The following is a 14,558-nucleotide window of genomic DNA, read 5'->3' as shown; positions in this document are numbered from 1 at the left end:
CGGGCCAGCTGTCTCCAGTGCGTGTGCAGAAAGTCGTATATTTTTCCCCCCGCGTGCCGCGTAGAACGCTATGCCAGTATTGTGCCGGGAGCTGTGCAAGGTGTGGCAAAATGAAACAGAGTGTGTAGATTTATTTCCAGGAATTGGGGTAGGACAGGCTGGGCCGGGCTGGGCTGGCTAAGCTCTAGGGAGACGATTGCAATAAAGAAATAATCTAACTCTACAAGAGATATTGAGGTGACCTGCTTACCCCGGCAACGAAAACCTTTGACACACTGGTGACTAACTATCATGTATTTGTTTCTGACGCATTGTATGTTATGTTGTGATATTACTGGATTGAAAATAAATGAACTGAAGAAAAATTGTCCAAAAGCGACTCAAAATATATGGCTGGCTAGGGCATTAATGACGCTGGATGGCGCTTGTCCAGCCTCCATCATTCACTGAACAAATGGTAGAAAAGATTAAAAAAGCGAAATAATTTTTTTTACGTTACGACACATAAACAAAGGGTAAATAACTGCTCGTATGTCTTGAACGATGAGTGTGGTAAATAATAACAATGATAAAATTAATAGTAATGTTAAGAATAATAATAAAGTTCTACTACTACTACTACTACTACTACTACTACTACTACTACTACTACTACTACTACTAATAATAATAATAATAATAATAATAATAATAATAATGATAAAAATATTAATAGTAATAACAAAAACAATACAAATAATAGCAACAATAACAACAATGATAAAATTAATAGTAATGTTAAAAGAATAATGATAAAGTTATGATACTACTACTACTACTACTACTACTACTACTACTACTAATAATAATAATAATAATAATAATGATAAAAATATTAATAATAATAACAAAAACAATACAAATAATAGCAGCAATAATAACGAATTATATGCAAATTGACATTTTTTATGGTAATAACAGTGAAGGCTTGAGAAGAAAAAAGAAAAAAGACCTCAAACGTCGTCAACTGTCAATACAAAGAATGCAATACAGAAGGGGGAAAATAAAGCACATAAAAAGCCTTCAACAGAGAGAGACAAACTAATTTAAAACTCTTATAGATGAAAGGTGTTTCGGGGGATACTAAACAAGGGGTGAAAAAATGTTGATGAACTTGCAAGTAAGACTCAAGGTAGGTGGTGGATGAGTTGTGGTGGTGAGGGTTTCAGTGGTAACAGGGGTCGGTGATGGTGAGGGTATTTTAAGAGTGTTGCAGTAGTGGTGGTGGTAGTGGTGAAGGTGAGGAAGATATTGGTGATGGGTGCAGAAATGTTTAGGAATGGAGGTGAAGGTGATGGTTACAGAGTTGGATGTGGTGGTGGCTGCAGTAGTAAGGGTAGAGGTTTGGCAGGCAGGTGGGTAGGTGGGTGTACAGGTGGGTCATGGCAGCGGAACAGGCAAGCAAATCACCTTACCTGGATGGGGGACGCTCGTACAGCCGGCGCGGCCTCAAACGCGGCACCAAACTGGGGCTGACTGACCCCTCCGCCGCCTACTCCTCCACCCCCTCGTTCCAGGGCCTCGTAGGGCTGGTAGGACATCATGTCTGTGGGTGGAGGCGTGGAGGCCACGTGTTAGGAGGAAAAATTCATTATTCTTTGCATATTTCTCGAGGGAGGTGATTATGGTGAAAGCTGAAAAAGGTGTATTACCTCAAAAAGGAGATAAAGAGTTCGATAAGATGTTAAGAGGCTTACAGTGGTCAAAAGACTGATACAATTAAGGGTTGTGTAAAAATAATAGGCTAGAGCTTCAAAAGGCTAAAAAAAAGTTATCAGCGGCAAGGCGTGAAAGTATATCCAAGATGTTTTAAACTGTATTATGCAACAGACTTTTTTATTACTAAACGCCATAACACTTCCTACATACCCAATATAACTTCCAGTGAATCTAAATTTCGGGAGATTTAAATAAATTTTGTGAAATGTAATTTTCCTAAGTTTCTTCTTATGGTTGGCTGATTATACATTTTCTCCAATCCATGAATGTTTTCTATCATTTAATTAAATGGTAAAAAGTGACTAAGATTTGAAGCTGTTTTCCATTATATATATATTTTTTCTATCTACTTAGACTATGAGACTGACACTGTCCAATCAAGTTCTAAATTTTAAAAAAAGAAAAAATGCTTTGTATATCTTTTTTGTTTGTGTTCCTTCGTCTTAACTTCTCTTACTCACCTGTTTTTTGAGGAATAAGGTCGGGGTCCTTGTCCTCGCCTTCGCTAGAGCCTTCCTTCTGCCTTGCCCTCAGCACAACGCCTCCTGACGGCTTGTTCTCGAGGTCTCCCTTAAACTCATCCCCGGCAGCCTCCCTCTCCTCTGGCCGGTTCGCTTGGGGCTTCCGAAACTTGAAGACGACGATGATGACGATGACGATGAGGAAGATGGCGAGAACTACCCCGAGGACGATGCCAAGAAAGGGCGTGAACTCCAGTAGCGCCGGTGGACCTGTGGGGTGAGGGAGAGGAAGGCGTGGGTGATAATGGCAGGTGTTCAGGAAAGGTGCGACGAAGAGAAAAAAGATATGTGGGAAAACTGAAGGCAAACAAAAATGAAAATGAGACAGGGAAACGAAAAGATAAGGAAGAGAATATGAGAATGAAAATGAGAACGAGAGAATAAGAATGAGAGAATGGGAATGAGAGAGAATGAGAATGAAAGAAAATAAGAATGAGAGAATGAGAATGAGAGAGAGAGAGAGAGAGAGAGAGAGAGAGAGAGAGAGAGAGAGAGAGAGAGAGAGAGAGAGAGAGAGAGAGAGAGAGAGAGAGAGAGAGAGAGAGAGAGAGAGAGAGAGAGAGAGAGAGAGAGAGAGAGAGAGAGAGAGAGAGAGAGAGAGAGAGAGAGAGAGAGAGAGAGAGAGAGAGAGAGAGAGAGAGAGAGAGAGAGAGAGAGAGAGAGAGAGAGAGAGAGAGAGAGAGAGAGAGAGGAGGGGGGGGGGGTAGGTAGTCACTAATTAGTGCGGGTCTCACACTGTGCCTTGAGGGAGGGAATGGAAGGGTGATGGGGGGTAAGGAGGGGAGACGAGTAGAAGAGGCAGAGGGAGGGAGGGGGACAAGGCTTCACCACCACGCCGGATGTTAATTTACACCGTCTCCATGGCAACTCCGGGTCGTGGCATCAAGCAGCAGGTCATTAAGCTAAACCAAACAATGCTTAGTCACACAAAACACGGCGTTAAGGCTGCAACAACGACAGCCATTATGCAACGCGGGCCTCTTCCTCTCCTCTTCCTCTTCCTCCTCTTCCTCCCTCAATAAAGACGAGGAGAAGAGAGGAAGAAATACATAAAAATGAGTGCAGAGCGTCTCAGAAGTCAAAACTGAGGAGTAATGGGGAGCAGTAAATGCCACAGTCGTTGAGCAATGTGTGTGTGTGTGTGTGTGTCTGTGTGAAGGGGGAGGTTAATTATATGTATGTACAATGTTACGCTGGCACGATGTGAAGAACTCGAGTTCGTGGGTCCCCGTGTTATGGCCACTATCAAACCGTTGGGCAGCAGGAGAGGTGGACGGGGCGGCTAGCAGAAGATACCTATGTGGGAAAACGGTAGGTGTTCCCAGATCTAAGTTAGCTTTAACCAAACCCAGGAAGTTGGGTTTGCTAAAAATTCCTGGCATACATCAAGAACCATCTTCCCAGCAGCAGGACCCCACTGCTGGTCGATGCGTCCCACGGTCGTACCGTGAGGCAAAAATCTATAGCGTTTTCACTTAAGATCATTTCAAAGTGTGCACACAAATGGAAGGTTATGGAGGAATATAATGATATAATCTGGCACCAATTTACTGACAAATTACATAATGGGCGCATGTTTTACAGCACACGATACAAATGAATCTGCCTTTGTGTGAAAACGTACTGATGTTGAAAAAAAAAGTTTCTGTGTGGGATATCAAGACGTGTTCAGTCATTTTCGTAAAAGATTGCTGTCACGTGACTTACATTCTCCATTTTACTCAGTCACCTTTTGTCAAATCCTCAAATGCACGTCAAGGCCATCCTGCTTTTTTTATTAGTCCTTTAATGATAAGGAAAAACATCACGATTAGTGATTATAATGACTTTTACTTGATAGAACTCTAACCGAAGAACGAATAAAATATATTTGATATTAATATCCATGTGAAGTGGTATTTTCGTAAAGAGAAATGATGACGGTGAAATATAATAAGGGTGAAATAGTGTTACGAAGGAAAAAATACAGATAAATGGAGCAATGTGAAGAGAGATAAACAGACAGAGGTGGACCGCAGGGATGATGAATGACACGTTCCCGGAAAAGGTGACAGACTGGGAGCTGGAAAGCCATATTAAACAAAAATATACACTTCTTTGACAATATTTTATGGACAAGCCGATTCTCTCTCTCTCTCTCTCTCTCTCTCTCTCTCTCTCTCTCTCTCTCTCTCTCTCTCTCTCTCTCTCTCTCTCTCTCTCTCTCTCTCTCTCTCTCTCTCTCTCTCTCTCTCGTTCCTCACCTGTCCTCTTCTCGGCCACTTTAAGGGTGAACGTCTCAAGCTTCGCCGCCTCGCTCCTACCCTTGGCGTTGGCGGCGTAGGTCACCATGAGGAAGGCCAGGCCGGGCTTGAGGGACGTCAGCAAGAACAGCGGCTCGCGGTTGGACATGTTCCGGTGCAGCACCATCGTGTTGGAGTCGTACACCTGTAGAGAGAGACGGCCAGGTGAGATCTTGATGTGTAGAGCTTGTGTAGCGGTGTGTAGGTTATGTAGAGTTGTGGTGCTCTATTTGCTGCGGTATTTTTGTATGTTTGACTTATTTCTGGATGTAACGGTTGTACTGTTATGATGTTTTGATGTTCTTTGCTATATTATAGGATTATAGAGCTTTTTTTTCAAGTGTGTGTGTGTGTGTGTGTGTGAGAGAGAGAGAGAGAGAGAGAGCAGGTGTGATGGCATTCCCTAGCACAAAGGCTCTTCAGTAACTCATTTTGACAAGGAGACAAAATTACGCCCCGCAACCCGATCCCCGCTTGAGAATTAGAGACCTGCCAGTACAGTAAACAATTTTGACTTTGTTTCACGCAGCTCGGAATGACAAACATGGAGAGAAAGATGTATTTGGATCACAGAGAAAATTGTAGAGTATGAAACTCGAAAGTAAATTGTCTTGATAAGGTTAAGTAACGTTCTATAATAATAAAATAAGTACTGCTAACAAAGAAAATGGAAAATACAAGAGTTAAAAACGACAAATCCATATGTAAAAAAATATATCCTAACACACCTTCATCCGCTGCTCTCGACCGAAAATAAGGAAGACAATAAAAATAACGAGATATAAAATGTTCATCTATATAAACAAACATCAATATAAACGAGCGCAATGAACACCAAACTCAAAACAAAACCTCCCCTACAACCCCCCCACCCCCACCCCACACCCCACCCACCCACACCATCTCCCTGGCCAGTCTGATAAGGGTGTCCATTTCCCGCCTACGAATATCTGTTTTCCACTGGTCATTACGTTAAGGGTCTCGAAGGGGTGTGTCGTGCTCATCCTCATGGCCTTAAAAAACGGCTTATATGTGGATATTTTCCCCCATTCTGCTTTGGGCCGATGGAAATGAGTACATGCCTGTGTAAATGTGTAAGTGTGTGTGTGTGTGTGGATGGGGGGGTCGAGGTAGTAGTGAGGGATGAAATAGGTGTAATCTAGGAAAAAAAAACAAGTGTGAGGCATAAAGAGGATGGGAATGAGGGAATGCTAACAGAAAAAGAAGAGTAAAAAATGTGAGTATAAACGACGAAAATCAAGAAAAGAATATCAAACTGCCAGAAAAAGACGTAAATAGAAATATAACATTAACTAATAAAAAAAAAAGCCGAAACAAGGCAATGGAGAAAAATATGGACGGAGTAAAAAAATGAAAATAAAGGGGAAATAAAGGAAAAAAACACATTACTGAATAGAGAAAGACAAATTAAATATATATAGAGAGAGGAAGAAAGGGAATGACAGTATCCAGAAAGAAAAGTGGTATAAATGTAAAGTAGAGGAGGAAATCGAAATACTGAGAGAGAGAGAGAGAGAGAGAGAGAGAGAGAGAGAGAGAGCGTATACCCCATCACCTATAAGAAAACGAGGGGCGAAGGTGAGCCTAATGGGGACACTTGATTGCTTAGTGTTTATGATAGTCTTCTTCGTGCGTTGCTAGGCGTTGCATCTGCGTTACGAGAAGGTTATTTATGCAGTAGCAAGCGAGTGGATGGCATATTACGAGATTGATTTCCACGCTCTTGGTATCTTTATTCAATCAGACCAAAATTCGAACCAGTATTAAATTTTTGAGAAGTATGGACTAACTTTAGCTGTTGGTTAGGAAAGGTTGAGGAGAAAATAGGTGGTACAGTGATAGAACAAAGCGCGAGAGTACGTGAGTGAACATAGGTATCTAAAAATATTCATAAAACACAGAGAAATGTTGGCACCAAATCGAATACGAGTATAAAACACAACACAAGTGGATAATAAAGAAGAAAAAATCTCTTTGTTGGACCCCAGAAACCTTTGTTCCTGCCACTTTTCTCCTTATTTTTGTTATTTCTTCAAGACCAGAAAACGTAACTCCCTCCTCGCTTCTCCTCCTCCACCTCCTCCTCCCCGCCTTGTCTTGTGTTCTGTTGTCACCTCACGCAACACTGTTTTTCTCCCTCTTCTAAAAGCGCTACTGTCACCTCCTCCTCCTCCTCTCTCCTTTCCTGCCCTCCCCTAAACTCCACCTTTTCCCCCTTACTTTAGTTTTTACCAACTTTTGTCTTTTCATCTTTATATACACGTACACCCACCCACCCACCCCCACCTACACACCCACACCCACACACAAGAGTAATTTCCTCAACAGGTCTAGTTTCTATCTCTTCATATTCCCTCTTCTTGTTGCAGCTCCTCTCCCTCACTACAATCCCTCCTGCCTCGGCAAATTCAGTTTCTCATTACCAACAACTCTCGATCGGCCTGAGTCAGTCGTCGACGAAGCAATAAATGGGAAGGATATCAGCCGCTTGGTGCGTGCCGGGGAGGGAGAGAAGGAGGAGGGAAGGGAGGGACGGGGGCGGAAAGGCTGGGGCGAGGCTAGGCTGTAAGTGTACGCAGATGGTGGTTGGTGGACCTGGAAGACTAATCGTGCCCTGAGACGCCGCTAATGGACACACACTGATTGCTTTCTAATTGTTTTTGGATGAACTCGCCATGTACGTGAGAGTATGCATCTGTGGGTGCATGTGAGAGGGGTGCTGCTGGTCGGCCTGCATACGGGGCACACATACGCATTTTATCTATTTACAGACAGTTGTCGATGAGGTTGTGGTAGATGTGTTTTTTTAATGTTGTAACGAGTTCTGATAATGGATGAACTGGGCGTCGTGTTTGGTTAATAGAAAAAAAAACAAAGCGAAATATTACTACTACTACTACTACTGTTACTACTACTACTATCGTCATCGCCACCATCCTTACCTCCATATAAAAGGTCTGCGGGAGGCCTCCGTCGAAGCCCGCCACGCACTCCACCTCGATGGTCTCCGTGGTCTGGTTGGCGATGGAGCAGTTCTTTGGCGGGTCTGGGTGGCCTGGAGGGGAGAAGAAAGCAAGACGTTAACAATACTTGACCGCTTCTTGGGTGAGGTGGGTATGGATGAACAGCAAAAAGAAGGAATTAATTAAAATGTAAATCAAGCCTTAGCATTTCATGGGTGAGTTTCTATTGTTAGAAGGAAAGAAGAGAGGAAAGATTAAGCGATCCTTCAGCAATAAAATGTGTCTGCATTGCATGAGGGAGAAACCAATATACATCGTTATCCATCAGTATACAGTGAAATTGCAGATAAGAACCGGTTGTTGTTAAGTTTCTACATTTGTTTAATTTGTAGGTGAAAAGAGTTATATTACAGTGTCGTTAGAAGTAGTCAAATTTCTTCTTCCTTCAGACGGAAAGACAAAGAGGAGGACTGGAATGACTCGTGGACAGGCGTTGTGGTATGCTGAGAGAAGCTGCTATACTTTAAAGCGTTGACATCTCTACCACTTAGCAAGCCTATAGAGAACATTGGCCTGTGTGAATCCAGTGTCTGATATTTAGAAATCTGTATGTGAAAACGACGCGACCATAAGAGAGTATGCTATCGCGACCTATACTAGTGTGCCCCACGCGCCCCTTTGTCTCTGCGGGTGTCGGGCACGTGGGAATATATCGTGAAAATAAAATACTGCGACAATTTATGGCGGTGAGGAGCAAAGTGAGGCAGAAGGACATAAATTATACCTCAAAATACGATGCATCCAAGACCGCCATGAACGTTTATAAAGTGTGTGACGCGTTAATCCGACACTTTGAGAGAGAGAGAGAGAGAGAGAGAGAGAGAGAGAGAGAGAGAGAGAGAGAGAGAGAGAGAGAGAGAGAGAGAGAGAGAGAGAGAGAGAGAGAGAGAGATCCATGGAGCTATCTTTGACCCACATATCACTATGACCCCACAAACAACGCAAAAGAAGTATTCGGTTTCATTTTCAGAAGTGCAGGCAACCGTAGCGCAGAAGTAATCCTTAAACACTATCTGGCACTGGTTATAGTGTCCAGTTTTGGGGCCCAGATTGCACAATGGAATCAGTTCCGAGAAGACTGGCCAAAGACGTGAAACTCATCCTATAAATAAAGCCTAAAAAAAAACCATATCCTTTGCAAGGCGAATTTTTTGGAGTTAGAGGAATTCATATGAGTGATTTAGATGATGAATTCGTGTAAAAACGTGCAGCAACGGGTAAAGAGTGGATAAATTCAGGTACAGGGAGGATATAGTTAAGAAGTATTTCAAGAACAGGGTGATGGATGAGTGGAACCAATCGATCAGGTACGTAGTTCAGGCAAACACAAATGAAAGTTTAACGTCGAGGTCTTAAAAATTTATATATGTGGACTGATATTTATGAACCGCAATGTGGAACTCTTCTGGCCTATTGCAATCCCCTCATAATGTTATTTAATTATTTGATTTGGTGAAAGGGAGTAGAAATAAGACGAAATAATCGTCAAATAAATCCTCAATGTTAGTTTATTACACTTTAATCTTTCCTCTCCCCTCCTTTACCCTCAATTCCCTTTCCTCTTCATGCTCTCTCCTATACTCCCCTCTCATCTCACCTCCCCTCATTTCACTGTCCTCTTCCCCTATCTCATCTCCTCTCCCTTACGCTGCTCCGCCATACCGTGCATTATGAACTCGGCTCTCGTTCATACTTACTTGGAATGAATCCTACATTTCCTTCCCATTCCATACCTCTTCTTATCGTCCCTTTATCTCCTCGGCACCACATGAACCTCTAGTTGTTGCGGAATCATCAAAGGCTCTCCCAACCCATCCCTTTCCCTAGTTCCATTCTACCTTTTAGCTTAGTCCAGTCCAAGCCCAACCGGTCTCCTTCCTCCTCCTCCTCCCTTCCTCGCCACGCTTCGTTTTTTCACACCCTAACTCTCGCCTAACTACACCTCCTTCCTACAAATAGTCTCTTTTCTAGTCCACATCTATTGCAGCTCTACTTGTCTATCCCTATCCAACTAGTCTAGCCCCGCCAGGTCTCTTTGCTCTTCCCATCCTGCTATCCTTTCTACCCAGCCATGATTTACTCCGTTACTTTGCTATTCCTTCTCCTTTCCAACTGGCACGTTCCTCCTCTCCTCTCCCCAGCCGTCACGCCCCGACCCTTGTGCTGTCAGGGCCAGGCGCGGCGGCGGGGAGGGCGAGATACCAAGTGTGAAGTGGGAAAAACACGTCTGCAACACAACCATCTCCGTCACCACCACGCCTACAACCCAATTACAATACTCCTACTACTACGGTAATACCACCACTACAATACTAATACCACTGCGGCACCAACACTATTGCGATATTGCTACCAATACGGCAACAACATTTGTACTACAATTCTCTTACAAAAACACTACTGCGACATTGTTACCAACACGGAAATAGTACCACTACACCTTGCAACACTCCTACCACCACGACCACAACTCCTCTTCAACACATCACTACACCACCACTGCTAAACTCCACCACCACGGTAACAACACAACTGCAACACTCTTAATATCACGGGTCAATATCACTGCAGCAGCAACACCACCACAGCCACGGACTTACCCTACTGCAACACTGCCCACCACCACTGTACCATAACTGCAACAACACTAAAATGACAACAAAACTGCAACATCACCACGACAACACCAGGTCAACAGGCATTGCAGGAGGCAGTCTACGAGGAAAATGAAGAGGAACATCAAGAATAATAAGAAGAGACACACTAAGAGGCAAAATATAGGACAAGTCAAAAGGTAGGCTGAGACTTAGGTTAAAAATAAACTAAGAGGAAAACTAAAAGGCGGAGCAAGTGGAAGAGTAAGAGGCAGGGAAAGGGTAAGGTAAGTAAGACGAACGGCAAGAAGGAGTGCAAGAGGCAGGGTGAGAAGCAGGGGAAAAGGCAGGAGGCAGGTCAAAAGATAGCGCGTGGTGCTGGCTAAGAAGAAGGTCAAGAGGCTGGGAAAAAGGCAGACTAAGAGAAAGGTAAGAGGAAAGCTAAGAGAGAGGCTCCGAGGCAGGGTAGGAGGCAGGGTAGGAGGCAGGGCAGAAGACAGGCTCTCGTGCAGAGGCGGAAGGATGCTGTCTTCATAAAATGGTGCACGTTGCCTTTCATGAACACAATAACTTGACGCAGAACGCCAGAAAATGTTGAGTAACATGCGTGTAATAAACTCCACTCTTGCCTCACATATTCCATGAACTTGTTGCAGCACGTGAAAACTGGCGGCAAATATAAATTATTTCCGTGAAGACTGAGTTAATTAATGAGCTGCCCAGTGAGGGAAATAAGAGGCAGCGGCAGGTGGAGAATGTTATCACCGCTACCTTTGAACTCACATCGCCGACTAGTATAGAGCAACTTTGTGACATGTGTTTACCCGGCAGCCTTCACGATACTGGGTGAGTTCCTAGAGTCACGGCGGGCAGCCACAGCTTTGTTAAACATCACGGAACATATAACAAGCAGTATAAAGACAGGGCATACATGATTCCCTCGCTCCGGAAAGCCATATGTTACAAGGGTGAGGGAAGAGGGTGACAGGCGGCCCGCGGAGCTGCGTAAGGCTTGCTCACGCCCTTTGAATTCCTGCTGACTTCTTACCTCACCCGCCTCGCCTGTCTCCTCCTCGCACGGCCTTTTTACACAACACGGCTCTGGCGATCCCTTAGGTCAGGTCTCCAGGGATGCCACGTGCTCTCTCTCTCTCTCTCTCTCTCTCTCTCTCTCTCTCTCTCTCTCTCTCTCTCTCTCTCTCTCTCTCTCTCTCTCTCTCTCTCTCTCTCTCCCTTACTTTGAAGACGTTTAGCTGGGGAGGAATGTGTTCAAAAACGTTTGAACATTATCCGATGCTTCGATTCCGCCCTCTATACGTGTCCTTTTTATGATATTCCTGAAGGGCTTTGAGAGGCTTCACGGCAGACGAAACGGTTCCAGGAGATTACATTCAGGAGTTACGTAATACTGGTTGGTGAGTCATTGTTTTCCTTCTATTTGGGTACCATATTTCCGGCTAGCGTGGAGGCTCTCGGTCGCTTCTGACATGACCCTAAGGCTTTTAAGGCCCTTCTTTTTAACCTTCTCGTGTTTCTCATGTGCACAGCTCCGCCCATTTCAGTGCACTTCCCGACTTCCACTCACAGGGTCATTCGTCCTCTCCTAAACTTCACCGTGTAATCTGCACTTCTTCGTCAGAGCCTTTGTTGCCTCCTCTCATTAATCCCTCGTGTTTCCCTTCTCCTCCTCCTCCTCTTCTGTTGTTTTCTCCCCTCTTTCCTCTTTCCCTCCTTCCGCTTCGTCTTATTCTTATCTCCCTAATCATTGGCTTTTTCTTTTCAGCCCTTCCATCCTTCCTCTCTTCCTTTCTCCTGCGAAGCTCTCTTTCCACACCACCCCAATCATTCCTTCTTCGCTTCTTCAATATCGCTCTTCTTTCAACTTTCCTATTTTCTTTAGCCTCCAGACTTCCTTCTACGCTTTTCTTCATTTCCCGATCTTCCTCCTCCTCCTCCTCCTCGTCCTCACCCTTTCCTTTCTTCGTGCTGGCTGGCGTTTTTCCTCGGGTTCTTTCCTTTATCCCTTGGCTCTCCGCATTTCTCCTTTCAGCGGTGGAGGCGGGCGGCACTCGGATTTAATCTTCGACTTCACTTATGGCTTTAATTCCTCCTTGGACGGCTTTCAATCCCTCCACAAAGTCACACACCTGCTTCCCTCTCCTTTCCTCTTCCACCTTCCTGTCTCTTTACACTCCCGTCTCCTTTTATTTCATTTCTACGGACATGGTTTCTTCGTGGCCTTGTGTGCTGTTATTTTAATCCATTTCTTTTCATTTTACTCTTATGACGGGATCCTTTTTTTCAGCTTTCCCGTGCCGTTCCTACTCCTGCTGCTTCTCGACCTGCTCTACAATTTCCTTCTCCACTTCCTTCTCCTCCGAATCATCATCTTCTTTTATCTGCTTTTTCACTATTATAATGTTCGGTTTCTCTTATTCTCATTACATATCTTCCTATTCTATCTATCACACTTATATCTGCTTTCATTCTCCTTATCGCCCATCTCGTCCCACTCCATCTTCACCTCATTCTCTTCCTCCTCCTTGTCCTTGAACTATTCCCCCGTAAATTCTTCTTCAGTCTAGAGCCACAAGTCGGCCCGGGGCGTATCGTCATTAGCCTCCTTTGTTTGTAGGGTCATTGAAAATAATAAGAGGAGGAAAAAAGTGGTCAAATTGAAGTGGTGAGTCATAGCACGTTTGTCTCTCCTTCTTTTCCTCCTTCCTCCATTTCATTTTCTCCTTTCTTGGAATTCTTCGCTGTGTAACTTTCTTCCTTTTGTGTGCGAGTGTATTTTTTCCTAGTCTGTGTGTGTGTGTGTGTGTGTGTGTGTGTGTGTGTGTGTAGCTCTTTCTGTTGGTCATATGTAACATTATGTCTATCTCTGTCTGTGTGTATGTCTGCCCATATCTCTCTCTCTCTCTCTCTCTCTCTCTCTCTCTCTCTCTCTCTCTCTCTCTCTCTCTCTCTCTCTCTCTCTCTCTCTCTCTCTCTCTCTCTCTCTCTAATTGCTCCAGCGGAACTTAACAGAAGGCGCAGATGACAGAACTTAAGATCCGTCCCCTCCTGATTACCATATGAAAAGATGCTCTTTGTTCGCCTCCTCTTCCTCTTCCTCTTCCTCTTCTGCGCGCTCTTCCTGCTTCATCTCTTTTCTCTCTCCACCCTCTTCCCACTTCATACGTTTTCTCTTCTTTTCCGTGATTTCTTCCTTTCTTTAAAATGTGGTAATTGCTTGACTCTACAATAACAAATGAGTGAAGTACATAATAAAAATATACATTGTCTTCATTAACTTATTCTTCTTTAAATTTTCATACAGATGGGAGGAGAAATCAACCATTCTACAAACCCCCCTCCCCCCCCCCGGCCATCAAAATACGATAAATATATGACCATTTTATGCCACGGCTGTCACAAACATAAGAATCCTTCCCCACCATCGCCACCGCCGCCACCGTCACTGCAACCTCCTCCTTTTCCTCTTCCTCGTCCACTTCCTCCTCCTACTACTCCTCCTCCTACTCGTCATTGTCTCGGCGGGGAGGAAAACAGAGCGGATAACGAGGCGCCGGGCCATCAGGAGACTTGTGATTTCTGTAATACGTCGCGGTTGTCTGATGGAGGACCGAGAAATGAGAATAGAGGGAAGGGTCTCTCTCTCTCTCTCTCTCTCTCTCTCTCTCTCTCTCTCTCTCTCTCTCTCTCTCTCTCTCTCTCTCTCTCTCTCTCTCTCTCTCACCCAGACACACTTGTTTAGCGCAATATACAATACACATACAAAGAAAATCGTTCCCTGCCCTTAAAATCCACCTAATGTTTGCGTGCTCGAATAAGGAGTAAAAAGAAGAAAAAAAAAGTAGAAAAGGAGAAGGATGTGTAAAAAGAGAAGGTAGAGAAAGAGAAAGAGGATGAGGACGACGACGAAGAGGAGGAAGAGGAAAACGGGAAGTAGAAGAGAAATAATAAGAAGGGAAAAGATCATGAAGCAAGATGCGTGAAAGGAAACGAGGAATCGTGGCGGTTGCGTGAGTAATTATCAATATTCGAGCAGTGAATCAGTTTTGGAGTCGGTGATTACTTTAAAGGTCAAAATTAGGGTCATGAACGAAGAGCGGTGAACACATCAAACACGTGACGCGCACGGAAAGAGGGAGTGACGAGGCGGTAAACTTTCATCCCTCCCCCACACGCCTTCATAAGAGAGGACACACCTGGTTACCTTCCCATGCATATCATACCGCATCTGCTCTCTTTCTCTTCTCTCTCCCTCTCCCTCTCTCTCTCCCTTTCTCTCTCTCACACACTCACACACTCACACTCACACACACACACACACACACACACACACACACATAC

General features: G+C 44.2%; 1 protein-coding gene across 2 annotated transcripts in view; it reads right to left on the bottom strand.

The window, feature by feature from the left end:
• The window catches only part of LOC127005979 (hemicentin-1-like), a 158,374-nt gene that overhangs the window by 6,013 nt on the left and 137,803 nt on the right, over nt 1-14,558 (bottom strand). For both annotated transcript variants that reach the window (XM_050875455.1, XM_050875456.1), the window contains exons 11-14: nt 7,525-7,637; nt 4,523-4,706; nt 2,220-2,489; nt 1,455-1,585 (exon numbers count right to left, since the gene is read on the bottom strand). In XM_050875455.1, coding sequence (XP_050731412.1) covers nt 1,455-1,585; nt 2,220-2,489; nt 4,523-4,706; nt 7,525-7,637 — 698 coding nt within the window. The remainder of the gene's footprint in view (nt 1-1,454; nt 1,586-2,219; nt 2,490-4,522; nt 4,707-7,524; nt 7,638-14,558) is intronic.

The sequence above is a fragment of the Eriocheir sinensis genome, chromosome 31, assembly GCF_024679095.1.
Source record: "Eriocheir sinensis breed Jianghai 21 chromosome 31, ASM2467909v1, whole genome shotgun sequence".
Taxonomy (NCBI): Eukaryota; Metazoa; Arthropoda; class Malacostraca; order Decapoda; family Varunidae; genus Eriocheir; species Eriocheir sinensis.
Note: the sequence above shows the minus strand (reverse complement) of the source record. Positions and strands in the feature narration are given on the sequence as shown.